General features: G+C 37.8%; 1 protein-coding gene across 1 annotated transcript in view; it reads right to left on the reverse strand.

Annotated features, from left to right (window-relative positions):
• The window catches only part of LOC117392261 (MAM domain-containing glycosylphosphatidylinositol anchor protein 1), a 133,184-nt gene that overhangs the window by 59,998 nt on the left and 51,958 nt on the right, over positions 1 to 21,228 (reverse strand). The window contains exon 4 of the mRNA XM_033990315.2: positions 20,579 to 20,753. Within this exon, the coding sequence (XP_033846206.1) occupies positions 20,579 to 20,753 (175 nt within the window). The remainder of the gene's footprint in view (positions 1 to 20,578; positions 20,754 to 21,228) is intronic.

The raw sequence follows: 21,228 nt of genomic DNA on the forward strand, positions 1-21,228 counted from the left end.
TTATAGTAATAATGCATTGAATTTATAACTTTCAAGACACCCAGTGTGCTTTAGACACCTTTATTCATTACTAAACATCAAAATAACTTAAGATCTGATCAATTTAAATATATACTATTCACTGATAATACTTTTTACTGATGATTATGATTCAAATTATGGATGTTGTGTTTGTAAATCCTTTTTTGGGGCAACTGTAAAAATGAAAAGGAATCAAAACATCAATAATAAAAAAAAATGAAAAAGTTAACAGAGATTTCATTTCTTGGATTAATTGTAGATGACAGAATTAGAATGCAACAACTTTAAAACTGAATTAATAAGGGTATTACACAAAGCTGGATATTTAGAGCACATCCGTTCTGTGTCCATGCAGTCTAAATAACTTACACTGAAAGCTCCTGTCCAAAATTCCACAGCCCACCTCATGTATATGGCAAACAATAACGCTCTGCCTGGAAGACACAGAAACTACTCAGGTGTCAACTGAGAGGAGTGGAGCATTTTAAAGAAACTACAAACTACAAGGACAAGTTTCTGTGTCTCTGTGATTTAAAAGATCTGAAAGCACATTTTGTTTTTTTTTAACTAAACATATGTTTTACAGTAATTGATAAGACTCACAAGTCTTCTCTTATGATGTATGTGAGACATTCACGCTGTCTATTAAAGACTATTAACAAAAGGATGAGAGGTCTAAAGGTTCCCAGCAGAATCTGAACGTGTCCTGAGGTTATGCACCTTGAGCCACCTGCTAAACAGCTGCAACCATAAACTGTATAATGTGTATGTAAATGAGTCACTAGTGAAGCACTCAATCAATATTACAGTAATCCAGGTTATTTATGAATGAAAATGATTCTACCACAGGACTGAACATGTGCAGTACAAGAGAGTGTGCAGTTTTCATTATATATGAGTGCATGATGCTGCTGGATCCTGTTATACCCTTATGGCACATTAGGAGTCTCTAAGAACAAATGACAAACAATTAAAGGAGCAGGGCAGTCACATAACACTGTTATTTACTGTGGCCAATGGGGAATTTAACACCTCACGTTTCAAACTCATACAGCTTACAGAGGTCGAAGGTCAGAAGGGAGTCATTTTACAGTAATTTAATATTCTTGATAAATGCCGGATTGTTAGATATAAATTAAAGTAATTTATAAAAAAAAAATAAGTGAGAGATTATTTTAACTTCTTGTCTAGGAGTTTTTTCTACTAAGATTTAGGCCTCTCCAACCACCCACAGTAGTTTAGAAAGTGCTTCACAGCAGTGGACTTGTTAAGCAGTGCTGGAAGGCAGAATTTCCCTATTGCTCCGGGATCTGACGGTTATTGTCTTCTTGCCAAACTGATTTGTGTGGCACTCACTACCACCTGCTCAGCCTCCTCTCCAAATGTGCTGAGGTGGCACGTGCTTAACACAGAACTGAACGCCTCGGGCACATAGTAGATAGATGATACACTGCTAAGCCATTCTCCAGACTTTTTTATTTCCTACCCAACAATTGTTGCTTTTTAAACTCCAAACTGAAACTTTTTTGCATTTAATGTGGAGATGTGTCGGGTTGTTTTCCTGTTAGTGATTGTCAGATATGGTCATCCATTGTTACATAATCATATATTTAAGATAAGAACCCATGCCAACTATTGACTATTGGCACATGGACAGGTTTTTGCAGGGTGTACAAAATGTAAACAACCATACAATTTAACAGTTATTTGCTATAAATTTTGATGATAGATTTAATACTACTACCAATGGGTTTGTTGTTAAGATATTTTAGGTATTACTGCTCCAAAATCATTCGAAGTGAAGATAGTTACGAAAACACTGATACTATACACAGACATTTCCTTGGACTTTGTAGATTCTTGTGTCATATTGCAAAGTGGAAAACCGGTAAATCACAAAATACAACCAAACTTTTAACATTGCAATAAAAAGCCTATGCAGTATTCATGTTGAAGTTGGACTTTATTTGACTGTACTTTAACAGGTGTGAAGGGGAACTCATTACTGCCAGCCCATCACTTAAGTCTCTGCATCTCATCTATTCTTTATTATTTCCTGCCTGCATAAGTCATGTATTAAGACGGTCCTCTAGGGTTGAAGTTTCTAAGCGAAAGCCCCTCTCTGCAGCTAATAGGATCTATACGTGTAAATAATTCCTTGCTCCTACTAACAAGGCTGCTATTATAATCGAGAGGCTGTATTTCTTTACGGTACTTTGAGTTCTTTCTTAAAGCACAATAATAGGCTATAAAAGTGACTGGGTTACAGAGCAATGACTGCCTGCGCTCTCCTAATATTTTCTTCTATATTGTTCTAATCTTTCCTGCCTTTCATGGCCATCTAATCCACTAGTCTCGGGCACTCTGTCTCCATCCTCATCCTATTTCAATTTCTCTGTGTGCGGATACACAGGCTGTGAGCTGCCCCCCAGGCACCTCCCATACTTTATAATAGTGCCTTCATTACCCAGACTGCTGCAGCCCGCCAGAAATGAAAAAAAAGAAGAAAAAAAAAACTCAAGATGTGGATAAAAGTGAGATAGGAAGAATAGAGAAGGCGAGTAGATGGTCAAAATCATAGAGTAAGTTAATTGTGTAAGAATAGTGGGAACAGATATAGTGGAAGTGGAGATTAAAAGTGACGGAATGAAATGAGTGTGTGAATGAAAAGATGTACAGAACAAAAGTGTGGGAGCAGAGCCGTAAAGATGGGGGTTATTGGAGGCTGCTGAAAAATGCCATCCTCATAAAATAATATTAGAATTGGCCTAGCCCTATGGCGTCCATGAATCCAGGCCAGAGGGTGTGTGGTTAAGGGGGAGCAAGCTAATTTGACAGCAGTAAAAAATCTAAATGGAAATAAAATTAAAGGTCAGTGTAAGGATGAAGAACGGAAGGAAATCTAAGATATATAGAGTGGGGGAAATAAATACCATAGTATCCATTTGTATGAGTATCAGTATAAAAGTCAAACTTTTCACCTGCAATGAAAAATGAAAAATTACATCAATTAGGCAGTGGGCCATCCAGCACCTAGTCCCAGAGTAATGTTGTTTCTGTTTAACATCACAATGTTACTGTATTTGAAAATATAGAACCAGTTTACCTGGTAAACTCAGCAAGCATGAGTAATAAAACAAGGGATTTTGTGAAGTTGTAACTGCTCCACTTCACTTGGTCCATGAAAAAGAACAAGGCATCTTACTACCAGTCTTTAAAACAAAAAGGACAGGGACTGCTGCATTAGACTTTTTACATTAGCTAATATAGTACTCTATTTAAAGAAGATGTATTGTCCTCTTGTCTACTATAGATATAATCTATTACACCCGTGCATCATTATGTTCTATTTTGGACAGTTTAAATTGCGATATTGATCTAAAACAACTTAATAAAAGAAACAAGTCTGCTGACTTTGGGATTGGAAAATACCTGAGCTCAGTGAGCGCCCTGCAAGCTGTTGGCTCCTAAGGATAAGAGTTTGTCACTGATTAAGAAAATAAAATGGGTGAACTAAGTAAAGTAAAGAGCAGTGGGCGTGTACCAGTGGCAGTGAAACGGGGGTGGATCAGAGCAATGGCATCTTGAATGCAGGAGAATAAAGATTTCTCAAACATGCACAAATCACACTAAATAAACCTTTGAGTGGATAAATGAGAAGGGAAAACAATTATAATATTAAAATCGCAAAAATTTGATTTTGTATAATAGGTCCCTCTCCTAAAAACAGGGCTGTAACTTCCTGTCACCATGAAGTAGACAAACTGGGAAATACATATTATTGAAATGATTTTCAACACACCTTTATTGAAGTATCAGATCGTTTAAAGATGGAAATCAACAACACATTATTTTTTGCCCTTGCTTCAGTTAAAGCAGTCCTATTATGCAAAATCAACTTTTAGAGCTTTTAATCATGTTATAGTCATTCCCCTTCACCATTTCCTCACCAGAAGTATTTGCAGTGATTTGTGCATGTTTGAGCAATCTTTAATCACTCATTTTCAATATGCCATATTGTCGATCAAACCCCGTTTTCACAGCTACTGCTCTCTACTTACTTTGTTTTCCAATTTGATTTTCTTAAGCAGTGATTTGGCAGTGATGCGTAGTCATTTTGGTGCAAATGAAAAAAAATTCTGCTACTTGCTTGTGTGATCTGCAGCGATCCATCAGAGGTGCCGACTCTTCGTTGTGATGACGTTTACGACAATGTCAGCTCCCATTTGACTTATTTCTTTTATTCAGTTGTTTTAGATGAATAGTGTGGTTTAAAATGTGCAAATTATAACATATTGATCCTAGAGTGTCATAGATTATAACTCCATAGCAGACACAAGCACTATGGGTCTTTAAATTCTCAATATACTGCATATACATAAGCTTAAATGTGGTTGTCTAGTTTATAGCTTCATTGCCTTAGCGCAGAGGTATCATGGTGAGGTTCTACCAGCGGGGGAGATGGTACAGTGTACGATTTATCTCTCCAAACCCCCACCCAGCACAGCAGAAGGACCCACTGCAGTTCTAAACCAGTATAAAGTATGACAGGGAGCACAGCCCACTCTCTCCCGCACTTCCAAACGTCAGTTGATTTTGTCCTTATCCTCCTCCAACAAAGCGTCAATAATTGGCCCAGCGGGAGCACAGTCCAGGAAACTGATGACAGGCCAGTGAGAAGAGGCCGACTGAAATCTGATCGGACGTATTGATCCAGAGATATCGCAAAGACAGCTGGGTGTCTTAATTACTGCATTGTCATGGCATTGGAATTTCTTCTCATCTCAAGTGGGTTCCAAGCTGAAATAATGATACAGTATGATGTAATGTATTTCAGGATATAAATTAGGAACTCAATCCATATGAATGATGTCACTTATTACACTTATTATAAAGCTATTAGTATATGAGAAATATTAGCTCATCTCAGCCATGGAAAGTTGGTTTTGTTACTGATCACATACACTTTAATACTACTCTTTATGTAACTTCACCCACATTGTTTACAGCAGATAGTCACATGCACATAAAGGGTATCATTCATTCCTATCTCCATGTGTCTTTATTGATGTCTGACATTCAGTGGTCTGCACTAGTAAAGAATGATTCTTATCCTGTGCAGTAAAATGATATAAAGGCTGTGCCTTACTTGACTATGTATGAGACACTGGCAAAGTGCCATAAAAATCCACACTCCTCCAGGCCAATTAGAATGATAAAGATAAGGCTGATGGCAGGGAAATAATTGCGGGAACATTTTTCATAAGTGTGATGCCTCTTTTACCACTTTTTACCTTTTGTTGTGCTATATGCAGCTGTTCAGAGCATCTATGAGTTATTCTGTTTACAGCTACAGATATAGTGGGGTTGTGGGGTTGATTCAAGCCCAGTCTTTTACAATCATCCAAATGAATCATGGAGTTTGCACTGAGTGTGTGACCTCCATCCTCCTCCCAAAGACATGCCTGTGTCCCTAACTGACCATTGTCCAGGGTGTTACACAGCTGATTGCCTATAGGCCAATGATTGCCTAACATAATAAGCCTGATGCAATATAGGCATATTCCTGTAGTCACACCATTTTTTCACATACTATACTCACTTTCCACAATCTCCAAATGACGCAAGTTAAATAATTTGGCACAGTGAATGTGTTATACAGAAAGGGCTGGGATGAAGTCTACCTCAAAGTGTTTCTACAGGGGAGAATCTCAGTCTTTAATGTGTATATTACAGCAATACACTGATATATACACAAATACGCCTCTTTTGACTGTGATTTGAAATATTATAGTAAATTACTTATCTGTAAAGCACGTCTTTGCACTGGCCATTATCATATAATATTTATATATATATATATATATATATATATATATATATATATATATATATATATATATATATATATATATATAATATATATTTTTATATATTTTTATCTTCAACATGAAGATTATTATAGACTCAAAATGTATTTGCAGAATCTGTTGAGTAATTTTTCTGACTATAATTACAATCCTGTAAGTGTTTTAAGGCACACTCTGAGATGAGTGTAACTGATGAGAATAGCTTGGATTCCATTGCGCTGGAGCAGTCTCACACAACACGATGGTGCCTGAAATGTGGATAGATGAGGCTGTATTGTGACAGTGTAATTGTAGCACGTCATATTAAGCATATGTCGGGGAAGTAATGGCAGCCTGCAGACTGTGGCGTGTGCTCGTCACCTCCATCTGCTCATCCATCTGCCTGACACACAGCTAAGATTAAGAAAAGCCTTCTCCTCAACACCAGGGCTAATAGAGAACCTTTGATTTGACCCAGTCGAGATGAACTAATTCAGTTCACTTGTTATTATTATGTCTGAGTTGCAGTGACATAAGGTGACAGTGGTGGCTGTACACTACAATTTTCATAAAGAGTGATGTTATTGTGTGTACTTAAGGACATGTCTAGATGATCATTTGCCTGGCAAGTCCATAATCGTACTTCAGTATTTTTTATACAAAGAGAAATCTGTCTGGTTACTACTCCCTCTGTTGCACCTCGACCCAGATTCAGATAGTACCATTCACATTTATTTAATTCAGTGACACGTGAAATGAAAGAGCTCATTGGTCACCTATACTTTTGAATAAAATTAAACTTCTCACCTGAAACTTAAACCTCAGAGTTTACTGCTTCTGTCGTAATCAACAATATTTTACAGTATTGTGTCTTTTTTTTTTTTCCCCTTTCTTTTTTTCCTCACATTTGTTTTGATATGACCAACCATACATGTCTGATTGGCTAATTCACCTGTAAAACACAAAAAGTCAGGGAGATCCACAGCTGATCACATTCATATTTGTTGGAGAAGTGTGTATTTAGGATTCCAGGCAAGATGATCATTGCTCTGTCTGAATTTGTGGTGTGGATATGAAGTCCAATAAAGTAAATCAGGCTGGAGTAAAAACTAGCCCACTAGGAATTGGGCCAAAGCAATGAGATCATCTTGCATTGGGTTGAGGGATAGTGGCAGGACCTAAATTAAAATAGTTCAGGAGAAATCAATGGACTTTTTATGTCTTCAAAAATCCATCCACGTTCTGTTGTTGCTGGAAGTATGACCTCACATCGTTAAGGTTTGATGTTAATTCCTTGATGTAATAATCATTTGGATCTTGAATTCCACCAAAAGCGAGCAAGTTTATAATCTGATTTAACACGGAATTTCTGTCTTCTCTGTTTTGATAAGCAAGTGTCACATGTGGAGTCCTCTTCTTACCTTAATTCTCTACGTTACAAAGGCCCCGGTCTCACCCTTTCCCCTTTATTGAGGAAGTGGCACCAGGCTAATTACACAACTGTCTCCAGAACTGTCAGGGGCTGTTTTTCAACCTGCTCACACTCCTCTGTCAGGCCAAATCAATACCACTCAATACGCACAAGAGTGATAGAACCCACCGTGGCTCTTATAACATGTAGCTTAGTGTTACACCTGCCAATATGAACATTTCACTCCATGGAAAAAAAAGATGACCAGGTACTCGCCAATCTCCTAAATAGCATAATATGGCCACCACTGCATTTAAATCTATCCTTTTAGATTAAGTGGCCCATTTAGTCATCCCTGTGTCAATACATGGCTATGCGGTCGTAAACCCTCCTCTAACTTCCACAGCCCTAACAGGATGGGAGGCTGTTTTCAATACACGCCATGCACGGCCCTCTAGTGGCTCCGTCTGACTCATTGTCCGGGCCTAATGGTTCCTAAGGGGAGCATAAAACGACCTCTCACAAAAGAAAAGCTAGAGCCACAGCAGCGGAATGGACATCATTCTTGCATAATGAACTAAGTAATGGCTGGGACGAAACTGCGCAGTGTCAGAGAGAGGATTAAGAAACATTGTTGCTGATAAAGTCAGCCATACTTGATCAATGTGGTGATTTCTCAACAAGAGGCACTTAGAGATGCGCTTCAAAGCATTATAGTCGTGCGTCTGTTTCAATATGCGATACATGGGTAACTGCTGTCCTAATTAAACATATTTTTAAAAGCGTATATAGGGGTGCAAATGGTAGCCATACATTAACAGCATAAGAGACGTAGTGAGTTGAGGCAGTGAATTTAGCCCATTTAAAAGCATTAGCATACACTACATGGAAATTAGATTGAAAATCAACAGAGCATCTTTGAAGGTTTGACCTATTGCGGTGCCATTATGCAAATAGATGTAATCTGTACGCACAGCTTTATATGAGTGGATGGTTTTATGTTAACTACAATGTCGGTACAAAGCAGCTGAGGTAAAAAAGATTAAAATTTCGAAATGCACTCACATCACTGTAATTCAGATTTTTATTTTTTTCTTTAAAAAGAGAGAAAAAATTGTAAGTATTCAACACAAAGACTGGATTTAATAGTGAAAGTAGTGATTACAAACACGTTCCACATTTAGGGTTTACATTTAAATATATATACTGCTATATATTGAACTGCGTTACAGAAACAGATGCCATGTCAAATCTTAACTATAAATTTGAAAATAATTTTACTAGTACTGTTCACATAGTTCCTCATTACAAAGTCCTTGGTGGAAGTTATCTCAGGGCCCAATGCCCGAATCAAGATCTTTAAAAGGGACAATAGGGTCTATTGTGTTAACATTTAAGAATTTGATGATGATCACAAATTACAGACATATTAATTAAAGAAAAATTCAAATCTGTCAACTGGACAAAAAGTTGTAGGAGTGAAGATGTTTTGCTGCTCATCTAAGCCACTTCTTCAGTTCTGGTCAGATTACTGGTGGACACTGCTTTATATCTGCAGGGAGAAGCCAACTACACTGAAACTCACACATCTATTGTTTATAGTTTCAGTTTTCTGTGATAGGTCTAATGAGCCACAGTGTGAACTGTGCCTGACTCATACTTAGCATAATCATTCAGGCCCCTAATGGGTGCTCTCACATCTATTAGCATACTGGCTAACCCTACAGAGATAAATAAGACAAATGATGGTTAAACAGCAAATTCTGACAACGTTGTGATAGTTTATGGAATCTATAGGATCTTTTTTTTTTTTTGTAATGACTTATATTTCTGGTCTACACTACTACAATAGGTTTATTAGTAGAACTGTTACATAAAAATAGTATTAGTATTTCCATGCAGTACATTTACACAAGCTACTTCCAATGCATTTTGAGAGTAGTTTCTCTATAAAGCTAAAGGGCTTATTATCAAGGCAGACTTCAACCTGACAGGCATCCTGAATATTTTAACATACAAGCGTTTAACCCACAGTTTCTCTCCAGAGAGAATCTTATGGTACAATAACCTCTTTTTGCTTAAATTTTTATGCACTTTCTGTTAGTAACACCACAAAAGCTATTAGCCATACTAATAAGATACAACGTAAAACAAATTATATTTCACTTAAGAGACCCTTGCAGCAAGTACACTGTGTTTTTTACTTTGTCGATCAAAAGAATAGCACGATATGTTTAAGTGCTTTTTCCTGTTCAGTTTGATCTATATTTCCATGGACACAGAGAAGCCATTATCTCTCGCTTCTGCGATGTCTGTGGGTGTTCCTTCGTCAAGGTGACACCAACAAACTTGTCATGGAAAGTACATAGAGCATAGAGCGATATGGAAAATACACTTATTGCTTAGTGTCACACAACATGCTAAAACCCATGCAGGGCCAGCAAGAGGAAGTATTTAGTCTCGGAAGCAATGTGAAGCATAAAAATCAATTAGCATCACTTCAAGAAAATTACAAGCCAATTTAGGAAGGGCACAAAGACACACCCAGCTACTTTGAACAATGCCTTTATTTTACTAAAGCACATCTGTCCTTGAAGTAACTCTCTATGCAAAATGTGCAATTAGAGAATACATTTACCTGTATATGTGACAGGTTAAAAAAGTGAGTCACAGATTTCAAATTTCCAAACTATTGTAAAAAAAAAAAAAAAAAAAAAAATAACAAAAAACATTATTATTTCATGTTATTTTGTTACTTTTAAAAGGACAATTCATACCATTCAAACTAAAAATGGTATTACATATTTACAAGGTTAATTTGTATTGGCTGGCGGACCGGTGTTATGTGCCTGTCTTTTCTTTTCCACAAAAAGCAACCAAGTACCTCTCCTAAACTGCCGGAGCAGAGGGCACAACATATATCCAGTGCCTATGTAACAAATAACCAGGCTTGATGCAGTCCAGTAATATTCAATAGTCAACACTTTCTACTTTGAGACATTCCACAGCTGCTCACAATTACCAAGAAGGACTGAATCAGGGTGTGTTAGACGCTCTGTCGGACTATGAAACGCTATGTTATTTCTATGTATTCAGTCACAATGAATGTATTGTTTGCTCAGCACTGCAGTACAGAGGTTTGTCTTCTTTACACACTAATGTACAGCACAGTTGACATGTGAAACCTTATAGGATAATGTACTGGTCACATTAGAATTTGATGTAAATATAACATGTGCTTTGTACATTTTTTTGTTGAGTTTGCTATTGCTTTGACTGGAATGTTCTAGAGTACGGCATTAACCAATCTATCTTGCATTTGTTGAATTTCTGGTGTTTTAATTACTCAAAAAGACTTTGAAAAACATGCAGTGTTACTGTGACTGGGGTCGTTTCGTCACAGATCTGACCTGTATCTTGGCCATGTGGTTTAGGTTATGCTGCTTCATTTGTTATAAAACAGTATATGACAGCAAATGAATAATAATTGATTTAATATACATCTAAATGGTATTTGTATTCTCACATGGCCAGCCTGTTTAAACTGAGCACACAACAGATGTAATACATTTTGTATATGGATAATAATATGCATAACGCAAATTAATTCAGCCGGTAGAGTTGAATGGAAATCTCTGTGCATCCCTTTTATCCCCATCATTTCAAATATAAAGAGATGAATTTAATCAAAAATATGTATTCATGAGCTCCAGGACAATGGCAGCCTCACCTTTTCATATCCCTCTCCTGACTGTATCTATAAAACATCTCCCCTGCTCCAAAATGACATCTGATAGACGGAAATGTATTATTTTCAGGTGACAATGATTTTCCTGTTGGTGCTTTGCATAGTCACACATACGCTCACACTCTTTTAGGCAAATGTGTTCACCTCAAACTCTACACGCGTGTTAAGCCCATTATTCCAAAAGGCAATGTGTGAATCCATTTTGATGATAAAGTGCACAACAGTCTCCCATCACATTAGTGCTGAGGAGCTGATGAAACAGTGTTAATCTGATTGCAGTGGAGCTGTTAATAATCATATTGTACTCACAAAGTGATTAAATGAGAATATTGAGGTGCACATGTTATTGAAGCAGGTGACATTGAGAATATGGATTAGAATAGTTTTTCATCAAACGGGCTGTAAAGTCCTGAAAATATTTCAAAAACAAGGACATATTCGATTATTAATACTGTTACTATTGCAGAAAATGTACAAGGTTTGCAAGTGTTTTCAAACTTAGGAATAATTTGCCCAGAAGCATCTTACATACCACCACTTATATCCACACTCAGCATAGTTTGAGAAACTTGATTATTCTAATATGTGAGGAGACGCCACCACAGAACTGGTTTAGGCAACTGGATGGCCGTATATATAAGGTTTTATGCCCATTTTTAGGCCTGTTGTCTGGTCTGAGTATTAAGAATTTAGTGTATATTGATTATTGATGAAGATTAAACAATCTTCATCAATAATCAATCAAAAGTGTGAACAAAGACAAAACATAGAGAAATAGGATCATCCATTGTTTTGTTTTTGTGTGTTGGCGGCACGGTGGCTGAGTAGCAACACTCATGCCTCACAGCAAGAGGGTTTGGCTCGATCCCCGGGTCGCCGAGGCCTTTCTGTGAGGAGTTTTTCATGTTTCTCCCCGTGCCTGGATGGGTTTCCTCCGGGTACTCCGGTTTCCCCCATCAACCAAAACATGAACGCCCTTCGAGACAACTGTTGTTGTGATTTTGGGCGTTACAAAAATAAATGAATTGAATTGAATCCAAAAGAAATATGTTACCCCTTGCAATAGGGTAATTTGACTTCAGGAAGGGCTAAAGGAAGAGTTAATGAAGACCTAAGGAGGTGCTACGCACCACTGTGTGATAACTAAACACAGAAAACACACTGTACTGTAACACAAAAATGTTACCCTAACTATGCCGCCCCATGCAGAGGCTTCAGGCCTGGACAGCCTTTACAGAAAAGAGACTATTGTGTTGTATAGTGCTATAGAGCGTATAGAGCGTAACTTTACACAAAACGACAATCAAAGACAAAAGTTGAATCTAACATACTGTAATAAAAAAGTGTAATAATGTAAAATAATGATAGTGACTGTGTTACATAAGGCCTGTGGGAGCTGACCCTGACCACATTAGACTGGTTGAGCGTCTGCACTGAGCTGCCATACATCACTGAAGTGGAACACTTGAGCATTTACCATGAAACCTTTTAGCAGATGCTTCTATTTTTTGATAACATTTTTTGCACAATAAATGTAATCTTTTAGATTGCATAACACAAATATATTTCTTTCTGAACAAATGACAACTTGTTAATTCCATTAGCTATATCATCATCATCATCATCATCATCATCATCATCATGTTTTTATTTATTTATTTGAAATGATTGTGAAATACTTGATTTAAAATAAATTGTGTGCCAACTCAAAATAAGATGAGCATGTGTTTCTAAATTCTGGCACAATTATGTTTAATTTATACGTAAGAATATAAACTAAGATAAATCATTCAAAAGAAGTGCTTTGATTATCAAAAGGATTGCACTGATTAAATCAGAAGTGCACAGCAAGAGAAAAGGGAACTGCGGGGTTAACCTTCATGTGCAATTTGAAAGTGCTTAAATAATGAGCCAGGGAAAGGTCTAATAGAAAACAGGCCGTCTATGGACAGGACAGAATGAGTTTCACACAAGGACATGTATACAGAGAGAGGAGTTCAGTCTTGAGTGCAGTGCCAAGTCTCAAAGGCTCAGACCTTTCTTGAGGCGAGGTTAGGGCTGATCATCGTTCAAGACTAAAAATGTAGCTCTCAAATTTCTGTCTACTTGATCATTGTGTAACATGGAAACAGTATATGCACTTTAATTAACCAAGCAACCTGAGAATTGTTTGAGGGCTTGTGGTTTAAATTGTTAGACAAATGTTCTTGTTATTTCAATATCCATTACCAAATGTGGTTATAGCTATTTTATTAAAGTACACCACCTCCACACTGGTGTAATTCTGTGTGGAGTGGAATCCCAAATGATTCTCAAATCTTCCCCGGAAACTGGAATGCAAATCTAACACCAAACCCCCTGTTCATTCTAAAACAGCCAGATTTAGAAATCTTTCACTATCGTGACTCATAAGCAGCAACAATATAATTTCACAATGTCTGTGCAAGGTGCAGGGGAAGAAAACAAGCCTTTTATTTTGTGTATATGAAAAGATGATGTAAACACTATTACTGTTACCACTGCTCCATGGATACACCGAGTTCACCTCTTTGTCAAGTTTGAGACAATAAAAGTGAAGGAAAAGTTTATAAGAAAAAGCCTTCTGAGACCGGACCCAGCGAAAGAGGAAAAACAAAAACAGATGAGGAAGTAATGAAGTCCCCTACTCAAACACAAACCTAAATGAAAAATATATTGAAAGAGAAACAGTGTAATAAGATATAACATCAGGAGCCAGGAGTTACAAAGAGAATGGGACATTGAGTTTGGGAGTAAAAAAGTTGTGAAGATTTTGAATCAAGTTGAGATTTGAGTCAGCCCTAGCACAACCTGAGACCCACATGTCCCCGGCTAGACCAGAATTTCTGCATTTGTTTTTGACATGTTCTTTTACCAGAAGAGGTCTTTCACACATTTGGGGTTTGATCCAGAACTTTTAAATTCAAACATCAAAAGACAAATATATATATTCTTCAGGCAATATCAGGGTACTAACACTGGGTACATTTACACAGTCGGTAAAAACAGATGTACTAGACTAGAATACTCAGATAACCCAATAATTAAATGTGATTCTGGTGGATGTTTACATGCACAAAAAACTCTGATCATCAAAAACACCTTGTGTCAGTTAATCAGTGGATTTACAGAATAACTGTTGTAAGTGGAAGACAAAGTGTAATAGACTTAAAAAATAACTCTCTTAATCTTTGTGAGAAAAGGTTTCAGAGGTAGTCATCTGGACCTTGTGTTTGAAGACATTTCCCAATCAAGACCTTTTCTACCTTAAAACACTCCTGGACAAATGAGGAATCACACTGTCTCCTTTCCTTTCCATCTTTAACATTTTCTCTTTCATTTTTGTCTTTGCCACATTAGCTTTGCCCTTTTTTGCATAATTTCCCTTATCAAAACCTGCACAGGGGTGAACACTCAGAGAGATTCTAGATTACTCACATCAGATGGAGCTGTTTTTATGACATTTCAAAACTTTGATAAATCAAGAAATCAACGTTCGACTCAAACGATTAATCAAGTAAATCGAGTCATTTGATTACTAAAAAGGCTCTATTCTTATTCCATTGCCTCAATGATTTGTTTACATATTATAGCTAAAACCAAGTGAAACCGTCCAACGACCTCCCCAGTTGAGATCAGCAGTTCTCCACCTGCATTCTAAACATTGTTGGTGAAGCACTGCTTTCCCTCCTCAGGCATCAGATGGTTTGCCAGAATTTCTTTGAGGCTGACCAGTAGTCCCCCTTTTTGGCTTCCCTGAATTCCTCCCAACCCCAACTTTTTGCCTCTGCGATCGCATGAGCTGCAGCTTGATAGGACTCCTTCAGCCTGGCAGCATCTCTTACTTCTGGTGTCCACCACCAGGTTCCAGTGGTGATCGTTTGACAGATCTGACCCTCTCTTCACCCGAGCGTCAAAAGTACACAGTCAAAGGTCAGATGACACGACAACAAAGTCAATCATTGACCTCTGGCCTCGGTTGACCTGGAGTCAGACTAACCCTCCATATTCACAGTAAACTTCATTTCTTCTGTTAGACAGAAAAACTGACCCAGGATGAGTAGAAAACACCCCTGTGAGCAGACACTTGTGGAGCTGTCTGTGCATGCTGTGGACTGAATCTGATCGGTCAATACCAACATGTGCTCTTTGCACTCCCCATAACAGTAAAAAATACAGCTGGACAAGTGTGGCTGTCTCATTTATAAATGAGCCATCTGAAAGGGAGAGCAGAAGTTGCCAAAGGAGTTTAAACGTTGATTTTATTTGTGGATGAAAGGTTATGAAACTACTAAACAAGGAGCAACTCCACAACTCTGAAAGACAGACGAACACAGTAAGTGTCAATGCAATTTAAGGTTAGCGGTTAAGTTCCGAAGTGTAAGTCCTTCATGAGTGCTTTATGTGATGTTTAATGCTGTCAGGCATGATAAGCTGTTTAAATAATAGTGCACTGAGAGCTGTCCCTGTGTATAGTGTGTACAGGTGGTTCGTTGTTGTTAAAAGGCAGGCTGATGGTCTGTGTGTGCTGTGGTACTTTGCTGTCTGGTCTATATGTATTATGCTGTCAAATCTCACATTATACATAAATAATGCTTCTAGAGGGTGTGGAACTCTAGTTTTGTTGAGTTATTCTTTATTTAAGACATTGCAAACATATGGTAGTGCGTTATTGTCAATATTTTTGTACTGTACAATAATTTGGACCAAAATAAGGTCATTTTGGGCTACTGTATGACATTATGGTTTTAAGGATCTGGCAACACTGAGCACTACAAACATAATTAGAATGAATGTCTATGCACAGCACCAACTACACAACAGTGAAGAGAGTGGTGTATTTTAGATCCACGAGTGAGTTTACGGAGTGGAGTTTAGTTGTGTGTGAGAGCAAGGAGGACTGCGATGATGAAAACAAACCAGTTCAATAAAAGACCGCGACGAGAGGAGAAGACATGGAGACTAAAGCGAACGGCACACGGAGCTAGTGCTGCAAAATGATTCTACCTTAGTGCAGCAGACAGAGCACAGAGCTCAAAAAACAACACAGGATAAACACATGTAGATGTTAACTCTTATCTTAGCTCAAGTGAACATTTAATGTGGCCTGTTTACAATACACTGCTAACAGGTAAATTAGTAATAAATCTTCCAGGGACATTTTGATCTGGTCTATCACAGAAGGGAAATCATCTTGATGTGCAATTAAGAATAAAAGTGTTATTTCAAGCAAAAAAACAAACAAACAAACTACTCTTTTGTTTTAACTATGAACCATAGCTTAAAACAACAACAATGAATATGCTTTTAAGGATATTTTACGGAAGGCACAAATGAATAGAATTTATTAATAGCAGTAAATAATCTAGCTGCAGGCCAATGCAGTTAGAGACCTTTTCTACCTTGAAGCAGATTAAGGTAGAAAAACAGATTATGAGATACAATCAGTAGTTCTCCAACATCTACTACTACCAGGTCCAAATACATGAACATATCATGTAGACACTCAGATTATGTTGCATTGTGCCACACAACCACAAGTGCAATAATTAATAACTGAGAGAAATACCCATGCTGTTAATGCAAGATCATCCAGCATCAGGGAAAGATCAAGTGTGCAAGTTCTTTAACTCTTATTACCTATATATACCATCCATTTGTAGATAATGAAATGCCAATACAGCATATTTACATTTAACTCTATTTATCTTAATGTAGCTAAGACCTATAGCACTGAGTTGTTGTGATAGAAGACTGTGGCCAGAGGGGACAGTTTAAAATGCCACCTAGTTTATGACATATATGTGCATCACCACTGTCAAAATCACCTCTCACCAAACGCATACAAATGTCAACACAACAGAGCTGAGACAATAATGATTTGGAATGTCATGGTCTAATTCCTAACTCAAAAGTAATTTAAATGTGACCACTTAACATTTAATTAAATTTCAAATTGTTGCTAATACACCTTTACATGGTATAAAAAATGAAGTCACTTACCTGGTCTTGTCCAACACTGAAAGTTTTCTATATTTAATTGTTTTTCTTCATCATTTGTTGTCTTGTATGGGTATCTGAACCAAGTCCATCTCATCAGTAGAGGCTACTTTAAGTTAAACCCCGCTAGCTCACTAACCCACTGTCTCGGTGGTCATAGTGCCAGGTCAGAGGCTGGCTGGTCCTCACAATGCACAAGTGGAAATACAGTTGGAGGCTTGGGCTGGAGGCGTGTTATTGTTAAATCCAGATTGATAGTGAAAGTGAATAGTCTCAAATCAGCATGTTTTTGCACATATGCCTGTGTGAAGCAGTTCTGCTATTTTTCCTTTTTTTTTTTTTTTTAGATCATGCTGTCCCTGTCACTCACAGATCTTCAGCTCTTCTGGTTTCTCACTCAATACTTGATGTGTGAAGATGTGTATTCTCGTACATGAGGAGACTATATGTGCTCTTTTAAAGGTGACGCATGGCATGTACCCACCACATGACCAAATGCTAATAGAGAATATGAAGGTGACATGCAAATGAAGAAATGAATGTATGTGATGTGTATGGCAATGAATCTGAGTAGAATCGGGGCTCAGTAGACTCCCTGCCTGATCATGCAGTACAAGCAGACGTGTGAGAGGGATAGATCAGTGGAGGATGAAATGAGATGGGTGGGGATTAAAATGACAAAAAAAAAAAAAAAAAGAAAAAGAATACGCTAATAACCAATAAGACTTATGTTGTGCTAACAAAAAAGTTATCCTCATTGTGCGTGTGGGAAATCTGGTAGCACTGCATTTTTTTTTTTTTTTTCTTTCTGGCAGAGGTTAAGCTCCCCAATTATTTTGTCTTAATATTTCTGGTGAGCAGATATGTGTATTTGAAACCTTATGCAAGCTTCAAATGTAATGTTTTATTTGGTTTTGTTTTGTTTGTTTTTCTCTTGGCAAACAATCTGTGCTTTTGTCCTATAAATTAGTTCCCATTAAACATATGTATTCTTGCTCTTGTAGACGGGCTTATCTTTGAGTAACAAAATATGTACAGGCCGTTACTAGTTAACACGTACAACCACTTTTCAATAAAAGCTGTGGACAGATCACTAGGCTTTCTCAACAACTACTACTCTTTCATTTAGCTTTGCCTTACTACCATTGACCTTTGCGTCTCTCTTCATCCTTGGTCGCTCCAGCTAATTGTTACATCGTTCTTGCTCTAAAGTCGCCCATGTTGTAGAAGGCATGGCTGATTGCCGCTGGTGCTAGCTAGCGCAGCATGGGGGGAAGGGGAATTGAACAAGCATTGACTGTCAGAGCTGGTTAGCCTCACAGCACTCCTGTCACTGCTGCACGCCCAGTACAACCTGTTTACTACATACGCCCTTAAATGACTAGCTCCGCAGCAGGGGCCTGAACAGCTCTCACAACTGAGAAGGGTAAAAGCTAAAACAAAGACTTTGTACAAAAGAAATTATGGCGAGTGTGGTGATTGGTGTTTGATTGAGAGATGGATGGGAGAATGTGCAAGGGACTTCACCCACCATGCCTGTCTGAATCTAGTGTTTGAGAGGGTGATAAAAGTGTGCCTTATTCATGGGTTTCAGCTTCCTGTTATATGCTTGCCTGGGATTCAGAATACACACTTCTTCAATACTTTACGAAGATGTGAGTCTGGTCATATCGTAAATAATAAAGGAAAAAAATATCACAGGGAGCTGAAAAACATAGCAGATTTCTGCAGAATCACTGAGCAAAGCACTAAACTCTGTTCATCTGAAGCGAGGTAAATTAGATTTGATTTGTAATTGTTATCACTGAAAAAAATGGATCTGATTGCACGATTGCCTTTGACCAGGCTTGAGACGCAATGAGGACGTGGGGAGCAGACTGATATCAATCTGTATAAAAAACACAGAGAACTAAGATTCTGGATTTGCCAGGGAAGACATATGCAACATCTTGAGGGCTTTTACCTACTCAAAAGATATAATATTACATTTAAAACTATTAATTACTAGGGCAATAGTCCTAATTAGTTTATCATTCTGATATCTATCAATAGTTGTGGTTCCCAACATCAACCATGCAGCTCTTGTCCAGGATTTGCCCATGTGTGATTTCTACTGGAGAAAAAAAAACAGCCTCAGACAGCCTATGGCATTTTAAGAAGATAGAAGTAAGAAGTCCACGCAAGTGCATGTCACCCCAGCCATGACTTTGACCAGACCCTGGCTCACGGAGACAGTGGGGCAATGAAACAAGCAGTGGCACGGGGCCCCTACAACAGCACTGCTTCTCGACCATTGCCTGTTAGTCATGTGACCTCTGGGAGATAAGGTTCAGCCTCTGCTATTACACCATACATGGAGCTAACTGGATGGTTTCTTGGAAACAGCATCGTGTTACAAAATCTTGTTGAAAAACTAAACATGAGATATTGACACTAACCTTGGCTGCATAAAACATTATTAAAAGCGTCTTAAGCATAAGTGATGTAACATGAATCAAGGACACTGCGTTTCCTCTCCACATTTCTATGGCTGTTTAATGAATTAGCCCAGCCTTACAAATACAGTGATAGAGCAGTTTTGGCTTTACTGAGCACTGCACTTTGTCTTGTTAATCCTCCTCCAATGTCATCGGGATGTAGCTTTTAATTTGATTGCAACGATTCTAAAAATGTTATGAATTTCTCCCTTGTGTCCCATGATGACATTGGTGCATGTTAAATCTCTTGAAAAATTAGTGCTGTTTTTATAATTGCAGGTAATGACAAAAAGAGGCTCATAAGATAAATTAGCAAGTCAATAACATTCTTTTGTTTCCGCTTGTATTAATGGATTCAATTTCATCTGGGACAAGCTAAAAGGAGCAACAAATAAAGGTTGTCTCTTAATTATGGGCTGACAATTTATTAGCATGCTATCACAGGGGATATGCAGTCTGGTTCAGATACAGAGGCAAAACAGGCTAGTTGAGAAACAGCGGGTTAGGGAGCCCGTACCACCTGGACTAACTGTATCAAACACTCAAGTTTACCCAGACTCCTCTATACTCCAGGAATATGTGATTCTCATTCTCCAATACACATCTTATAAGCAGATCATTTTGCATTTCACTATTATATTTTTCTATGTATTTAGGTTCAGAAGTGGAATATAAGGAAGATTTGTAGCTGGACTGAACTTGGTTTATATTAACCACCTTAAATATAAACCTATAACATTATCATCAAGGAGATTCACATGTTTTTGGCAAATGTTGTGCTTTGGTGTCATTCCAGACCAAAGAAGAAAAAAAAAAAAAAAATCTTTTGATCTCTCCTCTTTCCTCCTCTCACCCAAACTCTTTATATGAGCCATCACATACTCCTGGAAACCATTCCCACCTGAAATCTCATCACCTCATCTTTTATCTTCCCCTCTGAAATTTTTCATTTTGAACTTAAAGGTGGGAACAGTGTTATAGTGAAAGTGCTGGGGTCTCAGAAGTGGAAGGAGTATTTTGCTTAGTTTTTTTGGTTCCTCCCTTGCCCACTTACACTGCACATCTACACGGATGGACTTGATGGCAGCCACCCCCACCCCGTTGTCGGCCTTGCAGTAGTAGCGGCCGCCCTGCACCCTCTGGATGCCCTCGATCCGCAGCGTCTCGTTGTAGATGGATGTCTCCTGGAACTTGTCTGAAGCACTGCCAGCTGTCTTTGTCCACCGAACCTACAATAAAAGAGAGTTTACAACATAAGAGCTGTGCAAACAGTGTTGAAACTTCAGAATATTGTTACTCAAGTAGCTGGATAATATGATATAGCACAAAGCCAGTCTAATTGTTTTTTTTTAATAAGTTCTAAACAAAATATCATCATAGAATGTAGAATCTGTATAGTTTAAAATTGAGATGGAGAGAAGGTCAGAATCTTATGCAGGAATTTGACCGGATCTTTTGTCCTGCTTTTGTTTTGTTTTTTGTTTTGTTTTTTGGTTGTTGTTGTTTTTTTTTTTTTTTTTTTTTGTTTTTTTAGATCTCTGTAATTACTGGGCCAATCTAGCCAAATACAAATTTCCATGTCTTCTCCGTCAGCACACATGAACTTCAAAAAATGTTGCCTTTATACAACCCCAAAGATGCAGCTGTTAGTGGAAAGAACTTTAAGCCATAAGAATTATATGCCAAGTTGTTTGGAGCCAATCC

The sequence above is a fragment of the Periophthalmus magnuspinnatus genome, chromosome 3, assembly GCF_009829125.3.
Source record: "Periophthalmus magnuspinnatus isolate fPerMag1 chromosome 3, fPerMag1.2.pri, whole genome shotgun sequence".
NCBI classification, from domain to species: domain Eukaryota; kingdom Metazoa; phylum Chordata; class Actinopteri; order Gobiiformes; family Gobiidae; genus Periophthalmus; species Periophthalmus magnuspinnatus.